The 17058-nt window shown below is 44.8% G+C and overlaps 1 protein-coding gene across 5 annotated transcripts in view; it reads right to left on the minus strand.

Annotated features, from left to right (window-relative positions):
* Positions 1-13944, minus strand: part of taf2 (TAF2 RNA polymerase II, TATA box binding protein (TBP)-associated factor) — a 184384-nt gene extending 170440 nt beyond the window's left edge. The window contains exons 1-4 of one of the 5 annotated variants that reach the window (XM_061673616.1): positions 12803-12942; positions 12586-12685; positions 12337-12477; positions 12136-12190 (exon numbers count right to left, since the gene is read on the minus strand). In XM_061673616.1, the coding sequence (XP_061529600.1) occupies positions 12136-12190; positions 12337-12386 (105 nt within the window). In that variant the 5' untranslated portion in view covers positions 12387-12477; positions 12586-12685; positions 12803-12942. Of the gene's footprint in view, positions 1-12135; positions 12191-12336; positions 12478-12585; positions 12943-12968 lie in introns of those variants that run through there. The other 4 variants (XM_061673613.1, XM_061673614.1, XM_061673615.1 and 1 more) reach the window with 4 other exon arrangements.
* Positions 13945-17058: the final 3114 nt, after the last annotated feature.

Genomic DNA, 17058 nt, shown 5'->3' on the forward strand with positions numbered 1-17058 from the left:
CGCAATATTAGTCATTCGAACTGCTCTAAGTGCTAGAGGACTCTGCATCATTTTGCACAATTGTTTTTTGTCAATGTCTTTTTGTCTCCAAAGTGTTCTGTAAATTGACTGTCTGTTGTACTAGAGCGGCTCCAACTACCGGAGACAAATTCCTTGTGTGTTTTGGACATACTTGGCAAATAAATATGATTCTGATTCTGATTCTGATATCCACGTATGGGCAGACAGTGCCAGACAAATACTACAATACATGAAAGCTATTGTTATTGTTTGTCTAATGCTTTGGTGTCAAACTCAAGGCCCGGGGGCCAGATGCAGCCCGTCATCATTTTATGTGGCCCGCGAAAGCAAATCATGCTCGTTAACTTCTGTGATTTTTCCTAAAATCAGTACACAAATTCCAAATTGTCATAATAATAAACAATAATGTTGAGATATTGCCTTTTTCTGTTACCAAACCCTTCTTCTACAGTAACTTAAGCAATACTTGAACAAACTATTATCCTTGTCTTCTGATTTCAAAAATAGTTATCCTTCAATTTGTTGTGTAATGGTAATATGTTTTGGTGATGATTAAACATTTACATGGTTTCACTGTTCTAACGGCCATGTGAGGTAAATCATAACTACAATGCGGCCCAAAAGATTTTTTCACACCCCTGGTCTAATGTAAGCAAGAGTAGCGCGCCACTTCCTTCATGGTAACGACGACCTTTCCAAAATGGCCGCCACGTAGCACGACAATCAGCCGAGCTGGCTTATCTAGTTTTAATACCCATGCGTGGGACACCCAATAGAAGAGGTGTGAGGTCATGTAACTTTCATGTGTCGTTTGATTGGTGAACTAGACTTAAACGTCAGCAGCACTTAAATTACAAACGGCGCCCAATGCGGAAGTCGAAGTTGTAGTCTCACGCACAAAATAGCTGATAAATAGTGATGTTACGAGATGTGCAGTCTTCGAGACGTGTGTCGAGTAATGGAGGGGGCGTTTCCGCAAAGCGCGTATCGAGGCTTGCTTCATTTAGGGGTGGACCCGGAAGTGATTATGCCCGAAGCCTCACTGCCCGGCTGTACCACTTGAATGATTCGGGAAGCGCTTAAGGGTTTGCCGCGAGGTTTGACAGCAATCTAAAGCCCTCATGCAGGTTCCATTCAAAATGTATGTGTGTGTGTTTTATATAGAGTGCGGTCAGCTCATTTTGGATAAAGACTGCGTACTTTGTCCAGGCTAACAGTTTGGAGAGTGTTGACAACGGTTTGGACATAGCTTGGACAGTAGAGATAGCAAGCGATTCCATTTTCACTCCTCGGAATCCTTGGAAAGATGCTGCTGCCCGGCACCCTCGTTTAACAGCCCACCGGTTTTTGCACGCAACTCTCAACCTGGGGTATGGTGGTCGCCTGAGTTCGAACCCCAACCAGGCGGGACCACACTGCATAAGGAATTATCATTGAGGCTTCTCAATTACATTTGTTTATCAAAAACTCGATTTTCCACCGTTTGTTATTTTATTCATGGGGAAAGTATTTATTGTGTTCACAGAAAGCAAGGTAAAATAAAACCTCACTGGGAGAGGAGAAATTACTGTACCCCGATTTAAAAATCTTGCTCTTGAATGAATCACTTAACACAAAAATGATAAACTGTTATTTCTAAATAAGCACTTTCAAAATCCTCTGCCCTCTTAAGCCCATGCATTTTCCCAAATTGACAGAAAACCATTATACAACCTGCCATACCAGTAATGATGAACATTTGAAGCACACAGAATACATTAAAAAATAATATATTTTACACTTTGTTGGGAAATTACTTGGTCAAACATTGTTTTGTATTACATAGTCATTCACAAGAGCCAATGAGATGCAAAAAATGCAACGCAGCACATACTGTATGTGGTAAAGATACAGTTGCCTGTGATTATGCACATGGCCAGCAGGTGGTTTCGTGTGCAATGAAGCATCAAGAAATTAACCATCCATCCATCCATCCATCCATCCATTTTCTGAGCCGCTTCTCCTCACTAGGGTCGCGGGCGTGCTGGAGCCTATCCCAGCTGTCATCGGGCAGGAGGCGGGGTACACCCTGAACTGGTTGCCAGCCAATCGCAGGGCACAGAGAAACAAACACACAGTCATGCCTACAGGAAATTTAGTGTCTCCAATTAATGCATGTTTTTGGGACGTGGGAGGAAACCGGAGTGCCCGGAGAAAACCCACGCAGGCACGGGGAGAACATGCAAACTCCACACAGGCGGGGCCGGGGATTGAACCCGGGTCCTCAGAACTGTGAGGCTAACGCTCTAACCAGTCGGCCACCGTGCCGCAGAAATTAACCAATTAACCATTACTCAAACCAATGGCTGAAGTGTTACAATGCTTCATGAAGCTTCATCTGAACATCACTACTGATAAATAAGCAATAATTGATAAATAAAAGTAGTGAGCGTCATTTAGCTCATGGTAACGGAGTAAAAGCACAGTTACTTCTTAGCAGCAGAAGCGGCGGAAGTGTTTTTTCTGGTCTCGTCAACACCTGTGACTTATCCGGCGACGGATTGATGTGATTCACGTAAATGGTCTATTTTGATTTCAAAACGGTGAATTTTGCCGAAAGGCGACTGATTTGCATGTATGCATTTTTAAATGATGATGTATCCGAACGGGAAGTTAGTCTAATATGGACCAGATGACGCAGTCGGGTCCGAACTAGGGTCTATAAGATGTACGGGACTAAAAGGGGAACTGTGTAACGCAAATTTAAATTACAGTACGACTGAGAGGTAAAACATTGCAAGCCGCTGCGGGTTGTTGGAGGAGCGTGCCAAGACTCCACTGGATTGGGGAGAAATCAGGAGGGTCTCATACTGGTCTCAGCCCCGGACCTTTTTGGGTCAGTTAATTCAGGAGGCGCATGAGCTAGCCCATGACGCAAGGGGGTTGGGTGTAAAGTAAAAAATTATGAATATGGGTTTGGGCACCATATGGGCTGGAACAAATTGACTATATTATAGGCAGATGGCGGCACGGTGAACGACGGGTTAGAGCGTCTGCCTCACAGGCTGAGGACCGGGGTTCAATCCCCAGCCCTGCCTGTGTGGAGTTTGCATGTTCTCCCCGTGCCTGCGTGGGTTTTCTCCGGGCCCTCCGGTTTCCTCCCACATCCCAAAAAACATGCATGCTAGGTTAATTGAAGACTTTAAAATGCCCGTAGGTGTGAATGTGAGTGCGAATGGTTGTGTGTTTCTATGTGCCCTGCGATTGGCTGGCAACCAGTTCAGGGTGTGTCCCCCGCCTCCTGCCCGATAGCAGGTATAGGCTTCAGCACTCCCGCGACCCTTGTGAGGATAAGCGGCTCAGAAAATGGATGGATGGATGGATTTCAATTTTTTTTTTTTAAAACCTTTTCTGTTCAGCTGCATGGCCATGCAGACTGGTGGATCTGTATGCCTTTTGTGCTGGAACAGTTTCGCTGTGCAACAGGGGAATTTGAAACGCTCCCTCTGCTTCTTATTATTTATTTATTTTTTATCTTGTGAGGCTAAGCAGCTCAGATAACGGATGGATGGATATTCTGACGTTTACCGACAATGCAGCTGGATAGAAAATGGTTTTAGGGAACATAATGGACAACGAGAATAGGGGTGAGAACCACAATAGTTAGTCTAGATATTTGACCACAAGTAAAAGTCAAATCGTGTTCTTATTTGTGGATTGGGAGGTGAGGGGGTACCCGATGAGGAGCTACCACAACTAACCAATAGAACTAGATGCGAGAGGACAGGACAGGAAGTGGGAAATGAGCAAGGCAGTGCTACTGATGATTGGTGCGGTGGGATGCTTTTTATAGTGTCTAAACACCACTAAGAACCTGTGAGTTGATATCTTAATATAACCTGTGTTATTATTTGTGGTCCCAGCACAAACAATTATAGCGTGTCTATCAAACACCATATCGCATGCCTGTGAGTCAACCGGTGTACGGAACAGCTGAGCCGGCACACTGAGGAAGGGCCCCCCACCCGCAAGTTGGGGCCAAGACAGCGAGCCCATCTCACGGGGGACCCAGCCAGGACGATGTAACCCACTCCCCAGGACCCGGGGCGGTCCCCAAGTCCAACCAAAGCGCAGTCCCAAACAGAGGGGTACCGGTTATCCTGCTGTTTTGCAGCAGGATAACCATACAGAACACACTAGCAAGTCAGCATCTGAATGGCTTAAAAAGACAAAATGAAGGTTTTGGAGTGACCTAGTCAAAGTTCAGACTTGAATCTGATTGAAATGCAGTGGCATGATCTTAAAAAAAGACTATTCAAGTTTGAAAACCCTCCATTTTTGCCAAATTCAAACAATTCTTCAAGGAAGAGTGTGCTAAAATACCGGTAGCTCCACAGAGATGTGAAAGACTCATTGCCAGTTATAAAAAAAAAAAAATTATATTAGTTGTTGCTGCTGAGAATGGCCCAACCAGTTATTAGATTTTGAGGGCCATTACTTATTCACACAGGGCCAGGGAACTTTGATTAGGTATTTTTTTTCCTTAAGAGGGTTAGGGTTCACCAAAGTTTGTGATTAGCCACAATTAATTCATGATTTAACAAGGATGGTAATTACTGCATTTTTACGACCATAAGGCACACCGTATTAAAAGGCACAGTCTCAGTTACGGGGTCTATTTCTGTATTTAACACATACATAAGGCGCACCGTATTATTGGGCGCAGGCATGGTAAAACATACAGTAGCATGCATGCACACTAAAACAGTGTTTATAAAAAGGCAGCGGGAGCAAAACTGAATTCGGTTGTACTTTATTGAAGTATTAACAATGTACTCACGTTATTTTTTTATCAATCCTCATCCATAAATCCATCAAAGTCCTCATGTATCCGAAATGAACAGCTGGGCAAGTTCTTAATCAAACATGCCAGGTTCGAGTCAGTCTCGTTGCTGTGCGGCTCCTCAGGAATGATGCCGCCTTTTACGAAAGCTCGAACAATAGTGCAAGCAGACACGTTAGCCCAAGCATCCACAATCCATTCACAAATTGTGGCGTAACTCGCCCGGCGCTGCCTCCAAGTCTTAGTAAAGCTGTGTTCGCCATCTGTCATCCATGGCTCCCACGCCGCTCGCAACTTCACTTTGAACGCCCTGTTTGCACCAACGTCCAGCGGTTGGAGTTCATTAATCCACCACAAAACACGGAAACAAGGCCACCTCACCTTGTTTCCGCATTTTGTTTTTCTTTTTTTTTTCCGCGGAAACTCAGCTTCATCTTCTTGACTTGGCGAAGCTCCTTTTCATGCTTCCTCCACTTGCGAACCATGGATTTGTTCATCTTGATTTCTCTTGCGGCTGCTCGATTCCCATGTCCCTCGCGTAACTGATAGCTTGCAGTTTAAAATGTGCTTTGTAAGCGTGTCTCTTCGTAGGTGCCGTTTTCGACTGCGGTCAAGCCAGTCTCCACTCATAAAGTAGCAGTCAAGCCAGCCGCACCTAATTTTGTTCATGCGAGGCATTACGGTAATAGGTCGGCAACTCGCAGCGAAAGCCACCTTCAAAATAAAAGCTTCCCAAAAATATGGACGTCAGTGCTCTTCGGTTAAGGAATGCAACCACCAAAGTTAATTTGAATCTTGAGATACGTTAAAAAATTTTGTTTATTTGATATCTTGGAAAAAATAAATGGTAAATGCACTGCACTTATATAGCACTTTATCTACATCATCACAGTGCCCAAAGCGCTATACAAAGCCTCACATTCTCACACACATTCATAAACTAATGGGCGACTGCTGCCATGCGAGGCGCTGCCAGGCCCACAGGGAGCAAACTAGGGTTCAGTGTCTTGCCCAAGGACACTTCGACACGCGGACGGTCGTAGCAGGGATTCGAACCTGTTCTACCTACTGAGCCAAAGCCACCCCAACATAATCCCATTGGTATTGCAAGACAAGTCCAGATCTGTGTGACAGACCACCAAGGACTCCAGTAAAAGAGGTTTGATGAAGATCTGATATTGTATTTCAAAATAAAAGTCTCCGAAAACTAATAAACTATTTTTTTTAAATGCATCTCAAGATTCCAATTAACTTTGCTGGTTGCATTTCTTAACCAAAGAGCATTGACGTCCGTATTATTGGGAAGCTTTTATAGTGAAGGTGGCTTTCGCCACGAGTTGGCGACTTATTACCGTAATGCCTAGTATGAACAAAATTAGGGGCTGCTGGCTTGATTGCTACTTTACGAGTGGAGGCTGGCTTGACCGGCGTAATATACCTACTGGGAGCGTGCCTTTAGCATCCTCCTTCACGCGCACCCTTCCCCCTTTACGTCCGCATGCTGTCCTCAGCCATGTCCGCTTTTCCACTGTATAAGCAGCGTGTCGGCAGGAAAAGCTCCCAGTCAGTCAAGCGGAGCGCTCATCACACAAAAACATTTATAGATTTTGGAACTCGGTGCACACACAATGCCGCATTATAAGTCGCCCCGTCCATTTTTGAGAAAATTTAAGACTTTTCAGTGCGCCTTATGGTCGTGAAAATACAGTACTTTTTCATACTGAGCCAGGTAACTGAGAATAGTTTTTTCCTGAATAAATCAAATCACCATTTAAAAACAGCATTTTAAGTTCACTGAGGTTATATTTGTCTGATATGTTTATTTGTTTGATGATCTTGAACATTAAAGTGTGGAATCTATGCAAAAATATAAGAATTTGAGAAGCGGGTCAATGCTTTTCACGGCACTGTATATATGTTGGAGGTTTGTTTTGGCACTATTAATTTTCTCGTAAATGTGCTTAAACTGACTTTCCTACCCTACAATGTTGTTCGGGAGCCAAGGAAATGTTAAAAACAAATGTCTATGGGACAAACCTAAAGGTTTTGGGAAATGTTTTGTCTATTTTCAACCCATTGACAGCGCCACAAACTGGCATTGTGCATGTTACCCAGAGTTCAACAGTGGCTCAGGCACATTTTGGGTACATTCGGAAAAATCCGCTCTGCTCCACTCCACACCGATCGGAAACTCAGAGCGCTGTTGGGAGTGTACACTCTCAGATTAGCGTCAGGGCGCCAAATTAAATTTCCGAACACACCTTATATGTACCGCTGAAATGAGAAAAGTGTGCCTACGCAACTGAACTGTTGTTTTTTTTAAGCACGCGGTCCAGCTCAACTGGACTGCGGCATAAAATTGTCGCAGGGTATCATTCAAAACATCAACGGGGAAGTCTTCAATTTGTATTTATCAGTTTTTGTGTCAGGAAGTGTCTCGGCCTTTTAATCGCCTATTTTGTTGTTTTATTTACGTTGATTTCCTCCTCTTCCTCTGTGAGTTGATTTAAATCTTACGGAGTTAAGTCTTTGTGCTGCTTCTGTCTTTTCATTTTTCACCTCAATTCCTCAGCAGTATCCCAGTCATCCAAGGTGTTATAATCACCAATAAAGTATGTGATTATATCACTCATTATTGTTTTTAATTTGCTAATTTCTGTCCTCAGAGTACTTTACGTTGACTTATCAGAAAATCTGACTGTGTCAGGTTGAAATCTTTGTGCATAATGTATAATCTAATGGCTAAGGGTGCTGTGCATGAATTTGGAACAATGTAATGATTTTTTGACAGGAACTACTTGAGACGTTCGAAGGGTGTAATTTTCACCTGATAACGCACACCAATGGAATTTTCTGAGCCAATCAGAATCAAGTATTCACCAAGACCATAGTATAATACTGTGCTCTCACACAAACGTAGCTGTGCTTCCAAGGACGGTAAAAAATAAATAAATAAATAAACTGTGATATATATATATATATATATATATATATATATATATATATTCTTTTTTTTTTTAAGATATTCAAATTGATTTGTTTTTAAAAAACAGAGCTCTTATAACAGTCTTGGAATCATTAATATTTTTCCTGACAATACTTTCCATTTTCAGGATCTGGAAATTTATGAAATAAAATTTCATACTTTTCCATACTTGCGTAGGAACCCTGTGTAACCGATATACTGTATAAACTTTCTTCAGCTGCGTGGAGAAAGTGTCGCTAATCGATACCACCGCTTTGTTTTCTCATACCATACGACACTGCAAATACTTAGTGCTCTTTTTTGTGTTAATATTTTCATTTGAAAACACCACTCCATGTTAGGAAAAACATATGTACAGTCATTAGGATTTTTGCATTACGCTGTGAACAGAGTATTATGGGAAGTGAAACAAAAGTGGGCGGAACAGTGGACGACTGGTTAGCACATCTGCCTCACAGTTCTGAGGACCGGGGTTCAAATCCCGGCCCCGCCTGTGTGGACTTTGCATGTTCTCCCCGTGCCTGTGTGGGTTTTCTCTGGGCACTCCGGTTTCTTCCCACATCCCAAAAACATGGATGGTAGGTTGATTTGAGACTCTAAATTGGCCTTAGGTGTGAATGTGTGCACAAATGGTTGTTTGCTTATATGTGCCCTGTGATTGGCTCGCGATCAGTACCCCACCTCTCGTCCGAAGACAGCTCGGATAGGCTCCAGCACACCCGCGACCCTTGTGAGTATAAAGCGGTGCAGAAAATGGACGGATGGAAACAAAAGTGCAGCGCCGAACCACAAGCATGACGCTTTTATTTCCATCCATCCATTTTCTACCGCTTATCCGGTTCGGGTCGTGGGGGCAGTAGCTTTAGCAGGGACGCCCAGACTTCCCTCTCCCCAGTCACTTCATCCAGCTCTTCCAGGGGGATCCTGAGGCGTTCCCAGGCCAGCCGAAGGACGTAGTCTCTCCAGCGTGTCCTGGGTCGTCCCCGGGGTCTCCTCCCGGTGGGACGTGCCCTGAACACCTCACCAGGGAGGCGTCCGGGAGGCATCCGAATCAGATGCCCCAGCCACCTCATCTGGCTCCTCTCAATGCGGAGGAGCAGCGGCTCCACTCTGAGATCCTCCCGGATGACCAAGCTTCTCACCCTATCTCTAAGGGAGAGCCCGGACACCCTGCGGAGGAAACTCATTGCGGCCGCTTGTATCCGGGATCGCATTCTTTCGGTCACGACCCACAGCTCATGCCCATAGAGGAGGGTAGGAACGAAGATCGACCGGTAAATTGAGAGCTTCGCCTTCCGGCTTAGCTCCTTCTTTACCACAACGGACCGATACAAAGTCTGTATCACTGCAGATGCTGCACCGATCCGCCTGTCGATCTCCCGTTCCATTCTTCCCTCACTCGTGAACAAGACCCCAAGATACTTGAACTCCTCCACTTGGGGCAGGATCTCGTCCCCGACCTGGAGAGGGCATGCCACCCTTTTCCGACTGAGGACCATGGTCTCTGATTGGGAGGTGCTGATTCTTATCCCAGCCGCTTCACACTCGGCTGCGAACTACTCCAGTGAGAGTTGGAGCTCACGGCTTGATGAAGCCAACAGAACCACATCATCAGCAAAAAGCAGAGATGCAATACTGAGGCCACCAAACCGGACCCCCTCTACGCCTTGGCTGCGCCGAGAAATTCTGTCCATAAAAGTTATGAACAGAATCGGCGACAAAAAGCAGCCTTGGCGGAGTCCAACCCCCACCGGGAACGAGTCCAACTTACTGCCGGATATGCGGACCAAACTCTTGACTCCGGTCGTACAGGGACCGAACAGCCCGTATCAGGGGGTTCGGTACTCCATACTTCCGAAGCACCCTCCACAGGACTCCCCGAGGGACACGGTCGAACGCCTTCTCCAAGTCCACAAAACACATGTAGACCGGTTGGGCAAACTCCCACGCACCCTCGAGGACCCTGCCGAGGGTGTAGAGCTGGTCCAATGTTCCACGGCCAGGACGAAAACCACACTGCTCCTCCTGAATCTGAGATTCGACTTCCCGACGGACCCTCCTCTCCAGCACCCCTGAATAGACCTTACCAGGGAGGCTGAGCAGTGTGATCCCCCTGTAGTTGGAACACACCCTCCGGTCCCCCTTCTTAAAAAGGGGGACCACCACCCCAGTCTGCCAATCCAGAGGCACTGTCCCCGATGTCCACACGACGTTGCAGAGGCGTGTCAACCAGGACAGCCCCACAACATCCAGAGCCTTTAGGAACTCCGGGCGCCGGGGGCTCATCCACCCCCGGGGCCCTGCCACCGAGGAGCTTTTTAACTACCTCGGTGACCTCAAACCCAGAGATAGGAGAGCCCGCCTCAGAGAACCCACACTATGCTTCCTCATGGGAAGGCGTGTCGGTGGAATTGAGGAGGTCTTCGAAGTATTCTCCCCACCGACTCACAACGTCCCGAGTCGAGGTCAGCGGCGCCCCATCCCCACTATACACAGTGTTGGTGGTGCACTGCTTTCCTCTCCTGAGACGTCGGATGGTGGTACCAGAATTTCCTCGAAGCCGTCCGGAAGTCTTTCTCCATGGCCTCACCGAACTCCTCCCATACCCGAGTTTTTGCTTCAGCGACCACCAGAGCTGCATTCCGCTTGGCCAGCCGGTACCCATCAGCTGCCTCAGGAGTCCCACAGGCCAAAAAGGCCCAATAGGACTCCTTCTTCAGCTTGATGGCATCCCTCACCGTTGGTGTCCACCAACGGGTTCGGGGATTGCCGCCACGACAGGCACCGACCACCTTACGGCCACAGCTCCGGTCGGCCGCCTCAGCAATGGAGGCTTGGAACATGGTCCACTCGGACTAGATGTCCCCCACCTCCCCCGGAACATGAGCAAAGTTCTGTCGGAGGTGGGAGTTGAAACTCCTTCTGACAGGGGATTCTGCCAGACGCTCCCAGCAGACCCTCACAATACGTTTGGACCTGCCACGTCGGACCGGCATCTTCCCCCACCATCGGAGCCAACTCACCACCAGGTGGTGATCAGTTGACAGCTCCGCCCCTCTCTTCACCCAAGTGTCCAAGACATGCGGCCGCAAGTCCGATGACACAACCACAAATTCGATCATCGAACTGCGACCAAGGGTGTCCTGGTGCCAAGTGAACATGTGGACACCCTTATGCTTGAACATGGTGTTCGTTATGGACAATCCGTGACGAGCACAGAAGTCCAATAACAGAACACCGCTCGGGTTCTGATCGGGGGGGCCGTTCCTCCCAATCACGCCATTCCAGGTCTCACTGTCATTGCCCACGTGAGCATTGAAGTCCCCCAACAGAACAATGGAGTCCCCAGCGGGAGCGCTCTCCAGCACCCCCTCCAAGGACTCCAAAAAGGGTGGGTACTCTGAACTGCTGTTTGGTGCATCGGCACAAACAACAGTCAGGACCTGTCCCCCCACCCGAAGGCGGAGGGAGGCTACCCTCTCGTCCACCGGGGTGAACCCCAACGTACAGGCGCCGAGCCAGGGGGCAATAAGTATACCCACACCTGCTCGGCGCCTCTCACCGTGGGCAACTCCAGAATGGAAGAGAGTCCAACCCATCTCGAGAGGACTGGTACCAGAGCCCAAGCTGTGTGTGGAGGCGAGTCCGACTATATCTAGTCGGAACTTCTCGACCTCACACACCAGCTCCTTCCCTGCCAGAGAGGTGACATTCCACGTCCCTAGAGCCAGCCTCTGTAGCCGGGGATCGGATCGCCAAGGTCCCCGCCTTCGGCCACCGCCCAGCTCACACTGCACCCGACCCCTATGGCCCCTCCCACAGGTTATTTCCTCCACGCAAATTTTAGAGAGCGTAACTCTGTTAACTCCATTGCCCACAAATATACAGCTTTATAGCTGTGTAAACTTACTTAATTTTAATCTTTGTAAAACAAATAAAGGTCCCATCTTCACCATTAATTTAAGGCTACTAATATTTACAGCATCCTACTTCATATTGCCATGCGGAATTTAGGATTTACTGGAGCACATAAACCCAGTTCTTCATTGAAATAATTTTGAAAAGGTTCCAACTAAATTGGTGCTAATTTCGTGTTTCGTATGTTTTGAAAGCTCTTACATTGTTGCCAAAAAATAAAATAAAATCTAGTTATGCTCGTTTGTCATCACTCCTTTTTCCCCACTTTAACACCCCCAAAGTATTTGATACTAGTATTGTTGGATATCAGTATGTTGTGCAACTATTCATAATGTTGTGATCCGCATGTGGTAAAAATTTCAGCCTAGTGAACAACATTTATACTCACAATTACAGATTTCCTCTGGAAGTTGATATTGTTGATGCACACAACCTGGTGGGTCGTAAAAGAAAAGGCATCATGGCATTAATAAAACAACCACATGCGGTACTGTTCTTCATTAAATAGCGCTGTCTTCTAGTCAACTAAAGTGCATACATGTGTTACTTGAACTCTCATTAATTGAACGCAGAAAGACAAAATACTTATAATTTAAAGGGTCGTGGACTCTCAAATCCTTTATCCTTTTTCCTGTTCATCTTCGTTTCGTTGTCTCGGGACAGATGGTCCGGAAGCCAGCTCAACCTCCTCTCATCAGTTGAGTAGTGTTGGTAAGACAGTAAATCCCACCTAGAAGAGGACAAACAACGGTTATTAAAATAAAAAAAAAACACAGTAAGACAAAAAAAAGTGATACGACCCCACGTCTGTTAGTGACTGCTTAATGAAGACACACACCTGTTCTATCCACTCGGAATTTTTTATTCGGAGAGCACGACTTTAAAATGTATTTTCTCCAATCACCATGAACGCATCCAGGCATGTATGTCAGCTCCAGCTAGCAAAAATGCATTGTAGTAAAATAGATCAACGAATGCTAAAATGCATACAGACGTAAAACATTCCGCATCTATGGTTCCGCCATTTTAACTTTGGACCTCCCGCGCAAATTTACCAATTCAGACTTCTCCGCAAAAACTGCCGTTCCTTTTCTATTTCGTGTCTATCGACAATGTTGTGACCATATCTATGATAATTAGTAATAACGGAATACAATGTTTATGCGGTGGGAGCAAAGCGTTCATCGGCGGAAGTCGTACAGCAACACTATTGGGACAAACCTGGCCGTTGTGTTCAAAGTGTTACTCCTAAAGTGCTCTCAAAACATTCCACAATGACTCTTGAAAAATAGTGACCAACCTTCGTTCCTGCGTACTCGAAAGTTGGAATATCCGAGTTCCTCGTCGGAAGTTTCAAATGCAACGCCCTCCGAAATCCGATTTCCCACTCGGAAGCCCTTTTCGAATTCCGTTTTTTTTTTTGCTCATAGATATAGGTTTGTAGATACAGCAGACCGGCTAAACGACGTGCCTATATAAAGGTCGTGCTGGGGAGGTCGACTTTCCCATAGAAAGTAATGCACGGACACGGAAATTAAGTCGTCACTTGCTTATTTTCAGTTTTCATTAAATTTACTGTATTTTTTCCAACGCCAAAGCGTATGCTATCAATAAACATGTTCTTAAATATACAAAAAAAAAAAAAAAATCCTATATTTTTCATGTGAAAGGGACTCCCTGTTCCCTTGTCGTAACTGTAAGACGTTTTACGCAACCGTATGCAGCACAAAGTTCCGTCATCGGTGGTGTTTTGCTTTTCTTGCCGTACACACATACTTTGAGAACGGACGACTCCGACCTCCCTAGCTTAGCGTCGCAGTCGGCACGGAGCTCAAAATGGGCGTGTTGTACCCACCAATACATATCTGTGGTGGAAAAAAAAGGTTGGCGTATTACGCAGCAGCGGCATGAGGTCGCGACACTTCCGGGGCAGAGGCCTCACCCCAATTCGACCAGCTACTGCAGCTGCCGCTGCCGTTTCTCGTTCCACGGCGTTGTACGTGTTTATAGGGATTATTTTTGTTAGTGGTCAATATGCACTATGTATAACTTATTACTTTAGTGTATCCATTCTGTATAAAGTCTCCAGAATTTAAGAGTGCAGTACTAAATATAAAATGGCATTCATTCGAATCAGTTCATTAAAAAGATTCGTTCACCGAATCGTTCAGTTCTTTTTCACAAAATCATTCATGATCCATCCCTGAGGTTCACGTTCACTCAATACATTCACCGAAGGACTATGCGTTGTTTCTCTTGCCACGTATTTGAACTACGAGAAGCGGGGAGATTTAAGAAAAATAACAACAACAAAAACACTTAAGCTAAATTATCATCTCTCTCAACAAGCTCTCTTGTGACGCTTGAAAATGCATGCAGCGAGGTCAGCTCGTGAAAGCTATCCCCGCGAGGACGTCAGGACTTGCAGTTAAAATTACTCATGAGTACGTTCACTGCGTAGTACGTCGTTCCTTGCGCAAACGAATCACTCATTGTACAAGTACATCGCTCCTTAGCGGATCACAAACGAAGAAAGCTCAACGAACGAATCGCGAACGAAACACTCTTCAGTTCCTCAGTACACTAGTTCACTGAACGAATCACTCAATTCACTTAGGTCACTCCCCCGCCCGCACGGCGCTGCCTGACGCTGGCTGCTCATTGGTCATTCGCCGCAGTGAGTGACAACGCTGGAGAATCGCAAATCACATGGCAGTACGTTTATTGAACTCCCGCCCCCGCAGCATAACGGAAGATGAATGCATTTGTTCGTTTGTTAGTGTTTGAGCTATTGCGTCTACTTCTGCCTCGACCCTTTAGGCAGCTCCTGGCATATTCTGGAGCAGCTCTAGCGTCCTACGTGTTTATCAATGATAAACAGCTATTTTAGAGGATTTCGACCGATCTTTCAAGGCACACAGAATATTGTGTTCTATGGCTATACAAACATGGCGCCCACCAAAAGAAAGATTAGACTTCCATCTTTCAAACAAAAAAAGTTTGTTTCCACTTTTTTTCGCCCGTTCTTTAGTAAGTAGTGGTAGAACATAGGTAAGTTATACCAAAATTCTAAGTTGTGTGATGCACTGCTGCCATCTAGTGTCCGTTCTTATGGGCATTAAAATTGCTCTCAGGCCTCATCCTATGGTGAGTGACCTCAGCCCCCTCTGAAGCCTATGACGCAAAAAAACGGAAAACTACGTCTTTGGGATTAGGTTATCAAATTTTAAAAGACGTAAAACTACGTTTTTTTGTATTAAATGGGTTCTGCCATTTTTCAGAAATTGGGACCCCGCCATTTTTGACAATTTTGACTGATTTTTGAAGGCCTACAGACAATTGTGTTCTATAGCTATAGAACAATGGAACCCACCAAAGAAACATTTAACCCTCTTCTTTCATCAGGAGAAAAATTACATTTCTACCTTTTACCGTTCTTTAGTAAACAGCAGTTGAACATAGGTAAGTTTCTTGAACATACCTGTTTCCAAGAAAGAAACGGAGAAAACGGGATTTTGGTGAAACAAAAACATTCACTTTGATGCAAATTTATTTTGCTTTTGTGATAGCTCAAATAGCTAAATAATATTTTCCATTATATAACAACATAAACGACACAAAAAGGGTATTTTTATTGCAGCGTACCAGTTATTTACAAGAATAACACATGCATTTTCAAATTGATGATGCATTAACTTTGAAATATCTACAGCAGTGTGTGTGTGTTCATGCGCATGTGTGTGTGTGCGTGTGTTGGTGTGTGCATGTGGGACTTTTGTGGGATCCCAGTCAGCAGACAACCAGCCATGACCAGCAGCACCACTGCTTGATGCACCTCCTGTAAATGATAAAAACTAAACAATTATCATACAAATGAAACATTATTGCTGCCGTGTGGAGAAAAATAGTTTTTTTTACCTTTCTTGCCAACAAGTGTGAGAGTGCATCTGCTGCTGTTTGCACCAGCTGCAATTTATGGAGATATGCATAATTACCACAAAATATTTATGTTGTTGCGATAAGGAAAGGTAAAAAAAAAACGCAAAAAAAAAAAAAATCAACATTATACACATCACATTGTCTGAAAATTACAGTATATTGTTTGACCACTACTGTCTATAAATAAAAGTACAAAAAAAAAAATCGATCCAATTCATATAGCTATCAATTCTCCACGTTTTTGTCTCCAGGATGCATGATTTGTAGACGTGTCGTATCGTAAAACAAACTGTCGTGATTATTTGTGCACGTTGCATGATGAAAATAGTCAAACGGAGTAATCGCTCAGGCTATGGGACAGGCTGCTGTGCACTTTTTTTCTTTTCACTCATAACTTCACACAAAATGCTTTCCAAGTAAAATCTCTTGCATTTCAGAGTAGAACTCTCCCCTTTATACTAGTTGTCACTACAATGTGGTTTGAATCCCAAAGCTTTGGTTGGACTTTTACACACATTTGCAGTTTTTATCGCTTAAAATGCTTCCCAGCACCTGCTGTACACTTTTTTTCTTTTCACTCATAACTTCACACAGGCTGCTTTCCCAGTAAATTATCATGCATTCTAGGGTAGAACTCTCCCCTTAATAGAAGTTACAGGCAGTGGTTTGAATCTCAAAGCTTTCGTTGGACTTTTACACACATTTGCAGTTTTTATCGCTTAAAAATGCTTCCCAACGCCTGTTGTACACTTTTTTTCTTTTACCTCATAACTTCACACAGGATGCTTTCCAAGTAAAGTCTCAGGCTAGAATTCTCCCCTTTACACTAGTTACAGGCTTTGGTTGGACCTTTACACACGTTTGGTGTTTTTATCGCTGAAAAATGCTTCCCAGTGCCTGCTGTCCACTTTTTTTCTTTTCACTCATAACTTCACACAGGCTACTGTCCAAGTAAATTCTCATTCATTCAAGGGTAGAACTCTCCCCTTTATACTAGTTACAGGCAGTGGTTTAAATCCCAAATCTTTGGTTGGACTTTTACACACATTTGCAGTTTTTATCGCTTAAAAATGCTTCCAAGCGCCTGCTGTACACATTTGTTTCTTTTCACTCATAACTTCACACAGGCTGCTTTCCAAGTAAATTCTCATGCTTTCTCGGCTAGAACTCTCCCCTTTATACTAGTTACAGGCAGTGGTTTAAATCCCAAAGCTTTGGTTGGACTTTTATACACATTTGCAGTTTTTATCGCTTAAAAATGCTTCCCAGCGCCTACTGTTCACTTTTTTTAGTTTCACTCATAACTTCACGCAGGCTGCTTTCCAAGTAAATTCTCATGCTTTCTCAGATAGAACTCTCCCCTTTATAGTAG

The sequence above is a fragment of the Phycodurus eques genome, chromosome 4 (assembly GCF_024500275.1).
Source record: "Phycodurus eques isolate BA_2022a chromosome 4, UOR_Pequ_1.1, whole genome shotgun sequence".
NCBI classification, from domain to species: domain Eukaryota; kingdom Metazoa; phylum Chordata; class Actinopteri; order Syngnathiformes; family Syngnathidae; genus Phycodurus; species Phycodurus eques.